The sequence below is a fragment of the Limulus polyphemus genome, unplaced genomic scaffold, assembly GCF_000517525.1.
Source record: "Limulus polyphemus unplaced genomic scaffold, Limulus_polyphemus-2.1.2 Scaffold684, whole genome shotgun sequence".
Classification (NCBI taxonomy): Eukaryota; Metazoa; Arthropoda; class Merostomata; order Xiphosura; family Limulidae; genus Limulus; species Limulus polyphemus.
Window position 1 is genome coordinate 411514 of NW_013666294.1, and position 13009 is coordinate 424522.

At 32.4% G+C, this 13009-nt stretch overlaps 1 protein-coding gene across 1 annotated transcript in view; it reads right to left on the reverse strand.

Annotated features, from left to right (window-relative positions):
* Positions 1–13009, reverse strand: part of LOC106459937 (GTP cyclohydrolase 1-like) — a 47216-nt gene that overhangs the window by 7653 nt on the left and 26554 nt on the right. The window contains exons 2-3 of the mRNA XM_022386514.1: positions 4158–4267; positions 3820–3823 (exon numbers count right to left, since the gene is read on the reverse strand). Of these exons, the coding sequence (XP_022242222.1) occupies positions 3820–3823; positions 4158–4267 (114 nt within the window). The remainder of the gene's footprint in view (positions 1–3819; positions 3824–4157; positions 4268–13009) is intronic.

Consider the following 13009-nt stretch of genomic DNA (forward strand, 5'->3'; position numbering starts at 1 on the left):
TATATAATATATATATATATATATACGTATCTAGATCTCAGTTCTATGTTATTGACTTATTTCTCCTTTTTTTTCCTTCTCACTTTTATCGTGTTCTATCGAATAATATTTTTATCTTTTTTGAACTTTATCTATTTATAGTCTCGCTCCTTCCTCATTATAACGCTATTCGTACCGTTGAAGACACACCCGACTCTTAGATTTTAATAAATTCAACGCGGTTACGTCTTCTTAACTTGTATAATGAGTGCTAATAGTGATGCTTGGACAACTAGAAAATGCAATTTAGTTTTACTGTATTACAGAAGGGTTTCGGGTTACCGGTTATAGCGTTAAAAATCACATCATTGACACATATACTACGACAAACTTCTTTTGTCTATCGCCATCTTTTGTCCACTGACACATCATTAGAAGGTAATTGAATCGATACGTACTTGATACAAAGTAGAATACGGAGTACAATTAAAATCAGAAAATAAATTTAACACAAAGGTTTACTGAGTATAATAAAGGTGTTGTTAAAGTGCTTTATAATGTTTGGAATACTAAGCACAAAGCTACACAATAGGTTATCTGTGCTCTGCTCACCACGGTTATCGAAACCCGGTTTCTAGCGTTGTAAGTCCGCAGACATACTACTGTGCCACTGGGTGGCTTGATGGGGGGGAATATATATTGAATATGGCGGATTTGTTTTTAAGTGATGTTTATACATTTCCACATCAAAACGAGGATACTTATTTTAAAAAATGTTTGTAATTTACATGTATATATCTCTCTTATTAATGTAATAGAAGTAAGGAACACGTTTTAAACAGATTTTGTATCAAGATTTTTCTTCCTAGAAAAAAAAAGGCAACTTGAAAAGTTTTTTCTTAAGAAATTGGATCTTTCGTGCAAAATTCGTTTATTTCGTAACAATTTCTTTAAAAGAGTTTCACTCAAACATTAACTGCTTGATATTTATGTGTTTTTTAGCTCAAAATCCCCGTAAATTAAAATATTAGGTTAAAAAAATGACATTTCCGTGGTGAATATCTCAATTTTACTTTTCCTGACGAACGGGGTAAATCTATAGAATGATTCAATTTAATACGAATATCTGTATTGTCACTGTAGTTTGGAGTTGTATGTAAGACTTTGCTAATTAATGTTTAGAACAATTAAATAATTATTATTATTTTTCATTGTCTATACGATATCTTATTCTGACATCCCTAAAGAGCCATTAAAAATTTATGCATTATGTTTCATGTTGCCTTCTTATTAAGAATTTGAAAGGCAGTGTCGTAAAAGAACTTAAGAACCCAAGCCTATAAATTCCAGTCATTTAGTGATATCACGTAATGTGACAAAGCTTGACACAGTTAATTGTTTGTCAGCTCGAACTAACTTTAATTCTTCAACGTTTACAGCAGATACAAATTGGAAACAGGAAAGTCAGTGATGTAAGTATGTCCCCCGGAAACAAAAGGGGCCCCAATCGTAACTACAATTATAGAGAAATAAATGTAGGGGAAAATTACGTTTATGCTGGGGGGGGGGGCATCTTTTGTAGTTAAACAACTGAGAGAAGTACTAACTCGTCTGCGAGTTTCCACATAACCGGTAATTGTCAGTGTATGATTGGTTAATTTTGACATACGTGTACCTAGATTACCAACTATCAGTACTTCCCGACTTTTGTTGAAATGAATAGTTTATGAGTGGTATATTACAGGAACGTGTTGAATACGCGTGAAATACTAAGCACGCACAAATGCTTTTTAAATAATCTTAAAAATCACGCTTTACATTTCTATTTTTGTTGTTACTAAAATCTGTAAAACAGCAGAATTTACAAATTGTAAAAATCAACAGCATCATATTTATTTGATGAAAATTTTAACTATCATTAGAAAGTGTTTCGAACCAAATCGTTTTCTGATGAAATAATACAAAGAACATCAGCGATTAAACATATCATTAATCGGTACACACTAAAAGAATAGATGTTTTAGTCTCAGTGCATTTATTTGCAGTATTTCCTAATACACACTAAAGTTGTTACCACAGATACTCTGAATCCGAGCAAAACGGGCATGGAATTTGTTTAACTTTTAATTTAATTGAACTGTTTCAATCATTCACAGAGTACATGATGAATGCATGGAAGTTAGAAGCCTTGTATATATATATACGAAATTTTTTAACTGTGGAAGTCGAACGATACGACAGTATTTGCTTCTTATCAAATGACAACCATCGAGCTTCTCCATCCATCAAGCAACAGTTGGGACTGACGCTTTCCGGGGAAAAGTTTCCTGTATAGCACCAGTTGCTATGGTTACGGCACAAGCAACTATTTTAGTTCAGCCAGGTTGCCTAGGCCACGCCAAATATAAGAGTTGGTAATTAAGAGTGGTAAAAGTTGCGAGAGACTTTCAAGCTCTGTTTACTCGTAATAATAGACGTGAACTAATCGGTCTCCAAGGAGTGGAAGACGTGATATGTACTTGTTAAGTTGAGTGGTTGAAGCATTCACCCTGAAAGTCCTTTAGGATGGCCTCAAACACTCTCTGATAAAATTAAACGACAATGACTTAGATTTGTGTGTGTGTGTGTTAATTGCTTTTCGATCGTGAAAAATAATCCTATAAAATTAAGATCATAATAATATAAAGAAGCTTTAGTTGGGAAAATTTAAGATGAAGGGGGGATTTGTTTGTTTGAAGTGGTGGCCTACCGGTAAGCTTGAGGGTTTACAACGCTAAAATTCGGGGTTCGGTCACTGCTGTCAGATAGCCCATTATTCATCTTCGTGCTTATAAACAAACGAGCATAACTCTTAAAAAAGTTAAGGTTGTAATAAACAGTTATGTACGACATAACCAAATTTGATTTACGGTATATCTCCTTTAAGTAGGGACATGTTTTAAAATTTTCTCAAGACAGTCATAAACCAATCATCACGGAGAGAAGCTTTTAATGAAAGCTCTGAGCACACCTAGAGCTGCCTTTCGAACTTTAAATAAGTCGTTATATATTTTAACAGTTGCATTTTTGTGGGTTTTTTTATTAAAGTTCTTGTTAGCATCAGTTTTTTAACTATTTCGCCAAAAGAAAGTTATATCTCACTAGTTCTTTCTCTTTAAAAAGCACCTTATCACATGTCAATGTCAGATTTTAACTGATTAAGTAGCATGCCAGTATCAGTTTTTGCCTATTTTGGCAGCTTGTCAGCATCACTTTATGGCTGAGGATGAAAATTCGCGACTTGTGTATGTGTGTGTTTGATTTTTATAGCAAAGCCACATCAGGCTATCTGCTGTTTCCACCGAGGGGAATCGAACCCCTGATTTGAGCGTTGTAACTCCGTAGACTTACAGCTGTCCCAACGGGGGATAATTCAAGACTTATTGATAGGGTATTATTGTAGAAAACTATTTGTTTCCTTAAAACAAGAAAAATACTCAAGGCTATTAATGCTGTAATATTTTTAGAAAACCTATATTTTCCTTATTTTTTTATCAAGACAAAATGATAAGGATAAACATCGACTAGTAATACATTACTGTACACTCTGAGTAAAAAAGTGTACGAAGTCAAGCATCTAGCGGGGCATGACGTAAAATGCTGATATAGGATATATACATTATATCTTACTGTTGCATATTTTTTGTTCAAGTACACTTTTAAAAGTTTGAATTCTTAAGCTTTAACCAATTCGGGTTTTTAATATACAAATCACACCGTTGTTTCTACATATTTTCAGTTATCAACATGGTATTTATTAGGTTACCATTGTTGTATGGCGCTTTGAAAAAAAACACTTACTGGACTTAAAAATTGGAGAAATTGATCTAAAAAGTAACTCAAATTTTCTATTAAGTCCTCAGACTGTAGTTATAAACCTGACGACGTTTGTGTCAGGATGAAACAAACTGTTATTTGTAATAACACCAAATAAAGTTATTAAAGCCACATTACGTATTTGAAATAGCTTGTACCGTATCCATTACGAACACTTTAATTTACTTTTTCATAACAACTAATCACGGAGATAAACGCTATCATCAAAACAACCACAAAAGAGTTCGTCTAAACAATTGTTTACTAAGCTAGACTTCGAAGCACAAGAGTTTAATATGTAAGAGAGGAAATGTCTCTTTCACCTTTCCAATGAACGGCACTAGGTGGTGCTCACACATTGAGAACATCTCGATATCCTTGACGATTACTAATTCATCATGGTCTTCTTGGAAGATGGCGTCATTCACCACATCTACAATGAACCAATGAAAATCATATCACAGTGTAACGAGTTTTAAAACACACCCACATCTATATATAAATCATCTGAAATATGATCAGCTTTTCTTGAGTCCAGTTTCATATCACTTTGAAATTTAGTTAACTTATCAGATAATTACATCCAGCTTACCTACAAAAAATAAAGTCTTGTTCGTTTTGAACATAAAGCATTTCTGTGTGTATATTAAAGTTCTGCACTACTTTTTTTTCTCTTTACATCCATATCTGTTATTTTGGTGTAGTATAAAATGTTTCTCAAATTGAACTATTTTTCTATGTTCAGAAATTTAAATAAAATCGTAAAAAATAACCTATATATATATGATTTATAATGCGCGATATAAAAAGAAACGTGGAAAAAGAAAACAAATATAACTTATGAAAAAACTTACTAAGAAACTTCTTAAGATTGTACACAAACAGATTATTATTACTGTTTCATAAAATATTTTCAACAAGTTTCTTGAAAATCGGAGCATTTCTTTGCCGAGTACGGTAAAAAAGAAAATTTTGAAAAGCAAACAAATAATACTTAAATAGTCTTTGATAGATTGTTTAGGCAGAGTATTCATTCAGGGTATTTCTCTACACTTGTGTTTCTACAACAGACAATTGCCGTCCATTCAACAAAGTTTCATCAAGTACTTAACAGTACCAGGGAAATAAAAACAAATATCTATCTAATTTTCTGGTTTTTCAATCACTGTTAGAAAATAATCTTGATGCGTTAAACAAGAATACTAGGACTATATATAAACATTATTGTATAATCTCAGCTTAATAGATTTTTAACAGATTTTTTTTTCTAATAATGATAATGCTTTTATGGATAATGTTATATTATTCATAAATAAACTAGAAAATAATGGCAATTAAGAACATTTTTTACACTGTTTATAATAAATATGAAAATATTTAAAAAAATATATTTTCGATAAGGAAAATACCTTTTTGTCACTAGAGATTGTTAGCTACTTTTAAGTGGCTAAAATTAACATTTTATTCAGTATACCGGGACAGAAAGACTAATTTCAAGTAGCTGCGCTTGTCTCGGTTTTCCCGTGTTATACTTGAATGCATTTTCAAGAGAAATGGAGGAGGTTGGGAGTATGAACTACATAAGAAATATTAAGGTAGGGTTTGTAATTCTATTTAAGATAATTTTATTTAATATACATTATTATTTTATTTCTTTTGTAAGAGTGGAGATTGGGAGTGGCATATTATAGAAATATTAGGGTGGTTTCATTTCATTTATACTTTAGGAATTATAGGAACTTTTTAAGTGTAACTGCCTTCCCACAACTGGCTGCAGAGAGTGAAAGGCAGCAGGAGCTGAGACGTTGTGAGTGTAAGCACTTAACTCCATACACTTAATTGATTTTCCATGATTACTGGCTAGTTTAACATTAGCGCTTGGATTTTGTCTGGTAGATGGGATATCCCCAATGCATTTGGGAACTATTACAACAGACAATATCCATTATGACATTAAGGTGACGATTGGAGTTTACAATGGATTTTGCGAAAGACTTCTTAATGCTTATTTTATATTAAATTTATTATTGTTTTATAATGCTGATTTTATTCGCCTATTAACAATTAATGTAAATATTAGTATTGAAACTATATATATATATACAAATATCAAATTTTCATTTCACTTGAGACTGAACCATTAGTTTAGGACAGAAAAAATATGTATTTTAATACATCGGATGTCATGCCCAATTTTAATATCTCGGTTCCTTAGAAAATATTTTTCAATTTAATCACAGCGAAATTTCTCAATTCATTTTAATTTCTGAGATTGCTGTTTAGTTTAAAAAATCGACGTGAAGAAACATATCTTTTTATTGTTGTTATTTTGTTTTGGTTGTTTGTAATAAAGCACAAAGTCTTTGTAAGTCGCAGACATACCACTGTGCCATTGGGGAGCATTTATAAATGTAAGAAAATTAAACAATTGTATGTAAAGAACTAATGTAAATATACGAGGTATTTTCTTTTTCGTCGTTTACATATATATATGGAATTTTAAAAATATCTCAACTGCAATAATTTTAATTTGGCGAACGTAAAATATGAATATGGGAAATAGATCTTACAGTTAGCGTATCATAAACACGTCTTAATCGAAAATTGACAAAAACGTATCATTAAAGATTTCAGTATGATAATTCACCGGATTGATTATTTGAAAAAAAAATATTAAAGTCTACTTGTATTCTGGATAACATTACGTTCAGCTGAGAAGCGAGTTTAAATGAGAACAATACTTACGAAAGAAGCACTCATATTAAATAAATGTCCGTTAGATGGCAACAGTAGTGGGTAAGAAAGTCTCAGAGAATTTTGTTTTGCTCTGTTTACCATGGATAATCGAACTCCGGATTTTAGCGTTGTAAGTCCATTAAATTACCACTGACCTACTGGAGAACAGTCTCAGGAAAGATGCTATAATTTTTCTTTAGAACGAATGGTTCACTATTGTTTTGTCTGCTGTTAAACGACAAGTAGTCTTTTACTAGTTAAAAAGGGAAAGTTGACGTTTGATAGCGAGCGATAAAGAACTTATTTTAAGTGGTAGAAAGTTGAAAACAGGTAATAGTTTGAGTTAGTTTGTAATGGCATTAACAAATTGTAATTAATTATATGCTATCAGAACGAAAATCGTGTTATAATTTTGCAAGGTGCAAGAAATATTTTTGGAAAGAAGACAATAAACAACTTTTCAGTAATCATAGCTGTTCCACCTTATTAAATGTTACCAGATACTGTAACTCAGTTATTTTAATTATTAGCTAAGTTTTCTTTGTAGGTATTTAAGCTGATAAAAATAACCAATTTTCATACAGGCTCGTTGAGTAAATCACATATAAAGAAATACATTCTATAATCTGATTGCAATCTGCCATGACGTTAGAATATATTTTAGTTATTAGCTAAGTTTTCTTTGTAGGTATTTAAGCTGATAAAAATAACCAATTTTCATACAGGCTCGTTGAGTAAATCACATATAAAGAAATACATTCTCTAATCTGATTACAATCTGCTATGACGTTAGAATATATTTTAGTTATTAGCTAAGTTTTCTTTGTAGGTATTTAAGCTGATAAAAATAACCAATTTTCATACAGGCTCGTTGAGTAAATCACATATAAAGAAATACATTCTCTAATCTGATTACAATCTGCTATGACGTTAGAATATATTTGTTAGTCTACATCTATTGGAAGATTGTATAAATTTTCGCCAACTGAAAAGGACGTTGTACACATTTTTAACTATAAAATATATCATATAGAAAACATGTACCTTGTAGACGTCTGCTGTAAACTTCTACTATTCTGTTGAAAAAGAAACAGAGAGAAAAACGAATTAGTAAATTGTAACTTGCAGATACTAACACTGCCGTTGGTAGTTTGTATAATGAAAATTATTTATTAAAAAAGGCAATTTCCAAATAATTACAAATATAAAACACAACCTAAAACCGTTGATATACGTTTTTTTTTTTTCACTGATCACTTATAACTACACACAAGTTTAAACCAATTTCCACTTATTCAAAACTATTTCCAATTCACTTGATGAAAAAATCTACGGTTTCTAATATTAGTTATAAGCCTATGACATTAAAACAGTCTATTGAACTAATAAGGTTATCTACTAGTTAAAAAGATGCATTTGGCTTGTTTAAGCATTGACTCGGCAAACAATGATTAATTTATATATATGTATAATACTGTTGATACCTTGCTAGTTTGCTCAAACCGAGGACCTTCTTGTTTGGAAGGTAGCCAATAGAGACCTGAAAATACGAAATATTACATTTATGAAATGTTACTTCATTTAATGCCCATGAAATTCAAAATACTAAAAGTAAAATATGCTTCATTAAATATATAATTTCTTATAGATATAATTCATAGATTTCATATTTCTAAATTTTATTTGATCAGATATTTCAAAACAGATTCATCTTTTGTTATTAAGATTGTCATTTTGGGTACTTATAGAATGAAACGTGATCCAGACAGTAAAGCAAAGTCGTGTACGTTACTACATTATATTGTACTAGCAGAAATACTTGCCCTCCGGGCAGGTATAACTACTAGTTCCTGCAGAAGGCTATTGGGCTTGTGGCCTTTTCTGGAATTATCTGACAGTTCTACAACAATGTACTCTCACCATCCAGGAGAAAAAGGATTTTATTGAAATTTTAGTCTAAGAATGAGCTGTCACCACAGCATTATATCACAGAGTAGATTTTATTGAAGTATTTCTTTGTAGACACAGTTATTAATGAAAGTGCCTTGTTTTTCTGTTGCAACACTCATGAGATTTTCACTAAAGAAAACAAATGTTTTAAAATTTTTTTTCTGATTGTTTTAAATTTGAAATTTACTCCTTTTTTTGTAATTTTTATTGGTTAAATCTAAAACATATCATTTTTGTGGAAATTTCAATTGTTTTATTTATTGCTCAGCTATAAAAATACTGCCTAGTTATAAAAATATTACCCAGTTATGATTAATGATGATCGGTGTGGTGGTTTCCGAGATCCGAGTGTTGGACGTATACATCACAAGCTCCATTATAATAAGATTACATTTAAGAAAGGAAATAATTGAAATAAATGTACAAAAATATTAGTTTCACTAGTAATTCAATTTTAATGAAAATACCTATTGAAAAGTTTACCGAGGAAAGTATTTTTGTCTTGATTATGTAATTTGCGCTTAAATTCAACAATACGCAGGCTAATGAAGGAAAACAATATTATAATTTAATAATATACAATACTTATAATTTATGTTCGTGTAGCTGTCGTGGGAACATAATGTTATGAGATTCTTGTGCCTCGAGGGTTACTTCCTAAAGAAACAGTCCAGCTAGAATTGGCTTAGCTACCATCTGTGACATTTGTACGCGATGGCCATTACTTTCTGACCATGAGATTACCAGTACAATTGTTTCAGGTGGGTAGAAAGAGTTTCTACTTCGAGGAAGTTGCCCTGATCGTGTTAGGCTGGACTTCTAGAAGCTGTGTGGATTACCACGTATGTGTCCTCCACCTGCGATTTATTCTAAATTTGCTTCCATTATAGTTCAATAAAAAATGGGACGGACAGATGGTTGGTATGTAAACGAAAATCATCACATTAGGTTTGTCATTGCAATGACAAAGGACTTCATATATCTGCCATCATTCACGGATGAAGTACACATTCGCATCTCTTCCTCATCGGGATTTATACCCATATATCCTGGGAGGGTCAGGTGCAAGCTTGACTTCTTCGCAAGCTGTTTGTTTTGTTTTGAATTTCCCGCAAAGCTACACGAGGGCTATTTGCACTAGCCGTCCCCAATTTAGCAGTGATAGACTAGAAGGAAGGCAGCTAGTTCAACACCACCCACCGCCGACTCTTGGATACTCTTTTACCAACGAATGGTGGGATTGACCATAACATTATAACGCTCCCACGGTTGATAGGGTGAGCATGTTCTGTGTGACGGGGATTCGAACCCTGACCCCCAGATTGCGAGTCGAGTACCCTAACCACCGAATTGTTTGGAAGAGCAGTAACTAAGCCATTTTCACTTTCAAGGGCTTATTGCAGAGATGTGGGTGTTCTATTCTTGCAACAACGGACTTGGTATGATGGAAGGAAGAAGAGAAAAATACACACGGATTTTTCCACTGGAATATTAATAAAACTCTGGAATACTAAGATTCTGGACCACAAAGAAGACTCTGGACTACTCAACATTCTAATAAATGCTTCATATTCTGCCTAACGTCTGGATGGTTAAGCCCAAATCAGGACAGTGGTGCCAAATATCCACCAGTCTACTAAGGTTTAACTTACGCCAACTGTTACGATGCGATCTGCGGCATGAGCTGCCATGAGGCCACTAGCTAAAATAACTTGTCGATCTTTACTTTCTGAACTACCAGGTGGAGCTGTTGATTCTACACAGAAGATTACTTGTATTTCATCAGACTATAATAGCTAAGATGGCTTATGATGCGAGAGAGTAACCAAGATATTGACAGTTAAAGTAATGACATCTAGGGCATCTAATGCATCTGGAAGCCATAATAACGTGCATCCCACTCGGGTGCAATTATATAGTGAACAGTGTTAGCGTTTTACAGGAGAACCCAGATGAGAATACTTTTCTGTATGTATATCAGTTATTTACACACAAGGGTATACCCTCGAGTATGACAGGTATGTACACTGGAAAAAATAGCCCAGACTGTGAAAATCACAATGGAAAAGCACTCGTTTCACTTGTTTTTGTTTGGGTTTAGTTTTCAACAGTAATGAGTTTCTCGGCCCGTAAAGAGCGATGTAATAGAGGACAGAGCACCTACAGGTTTTGGTACTTTACTCTGTCCTACTGCACTTGTCTTATATCGTGAACAACGTGAATCATGATTGTAAGAGTCACAGTGGAAATGACCCAGTTCTGCTGAGTTTTGAAAGTGATAATTTTATCATGATATCGATAGAGCTGGGGTTTCTGACTCACAGATGAAGGTACAGTAGTGGATAGTCAACAATGAAGGTCAATATTTATTACTATTGGTTACACCATGTTAACCATTTGATAGTCTGCTACATACTGTAGATGAATGCATTGATTTAATAGTTGTTATTGTTGGAAGAAATAATTTGTTTTCTTCATTAGTTTATTTTTTCTTTATGCTGGAAAGCACGGCGTTGTTACTAAGTGATTTAGCAGCTATGCTCTAACATGGGCTATTAACCAATGTAGATGATAACATAAAGCATTTTTATTTACATAAGAGTCTTTGTATCTATGTTGTAGATATATATCTGCATACAACATAATTGTAAGGCAGAGAACTATGCATATCAGCTAAAGCTAATGTTTTCAGCTTACATCACATAAAGAGAAAATATGGACGACCACACGTTTACACTATATTAAGAGAAAATACGGAGGACCACATGTTTACACCACATCAAGAAAAACTACTGAGGACCACATGTTTACATCATATTAAAAGAAAATACGGAGGACCACATGTTTACACCACATCAAGAAAAACTACTGAGGACCACATGTTTACATTATATTAAGAGAAAATATGGAGGACCACATGTTTACACCACATCAAGAAAAACTACTGAGGACCACATGTTTACATCATATTAAGAAAAAATACGGAGGACCACATGTTTACACCACATCAAGAAAAACTACTGAGGACTACATGTTTACAGCATATTAAGAGAAAATACGGAGGACCACATATTTACACCACATCAAGAAAAACTACTGAGGACCACATGTTTACACCACATCAGGAGAAAATACGGAGGACCACATGTTCACACCACATCAAGAAAAACTACTGAGGACCACATGTTTACATGATATCAAGAGAAAATACAGAGGACCACATGTTTACATCATATTAAGTGAAAATACAGAGGACCACATGTTTACATCATATTAAGTGAAAATACAGAGGACCACATGTTTACATGATATCAAGAGAAAATACAGAAAACCACATGTTTCCATGATATCAAGAGAAAATACAGAGGACCATATGTTTACATTAATGTTGGAGAATAATATTGGCAGTTTTTAAAGCTGAAATGTTTGTAAGCTTGTGGGTTTTCACTGATAAAATAAAAGAAAGTCTGTTTTCGATTACATTAAATCAAGATAAAACATATTGCACCTGACGTTGGTATAGAATTGAAACATTCGTAAGCTGGTGTCTTTATTTAAGTAAAACTGCCGTTTATTACCTCATGCCGCACCTATGACTTCACTGGTGATGGTTCGAATATGTTCAATTGATTAGACTAGATATATTTATTGAATTACTCTTTATACTATTCTGCTCACATCGCAAAATATAAACTTTACTATATGAGTTGTAAATCCTGAATTATATAAGTAAACTGAGCTAAATGTTACTTTGTACTTGAAATAGATTTATTGAAAGTTAACCTTGGTTGCAGTTGTTGAGCCAAAAGAAAGTGGTTGGTTTTGGTATCTTGTGAAATTTCTGACCCTTTCCAGAATTAATATAGGTGTGGCTACTGCTATTGTGTCAAGACAAAGTGGCTGGTACCTTGTAAAAGTATAAGTGTTGTAGTGTGTGTGTAGTGTTGGCTAAGCCTAGAAATGTTTAGGCCTAGCAGAGAGACCCACGAAGTGTTCGTCCTTCACAATATCTTGTATGGTCATTAGAACTTTTAAGGTTAACTGCTTAAAACCCCCCAAAACAAAACAACTATTTAGACCTGGACATTAATTTAGTAGAAGGCAAAACAAAGCTGGCTATATTTAATAAGAAAGGGGAATTTAATTTTCCCATACTTGGTCTACTCACCCTCAATAGTGTTATTCAACGTATGATGTTAAAATACATCATTATGTATTGTATATTATTAAATTATCAGTATTGTATATTATTAAATTATAAGTATTGTATATTATTAAATTATAAGTATTGTATATTATTGAATTATAAGTATTGTTTATTATTAAATTATAAGTATTGTATATTATTAAATTATCAGTATTGTATATTATTAAATTATAAATATTGTATATTATTAAATTATCAGTATTGTATATTATTAAATTATAAGTATTGTTTATTATTAAATTATCAGTATTGTATATTATTAAATTATAAGTATTGTTTATT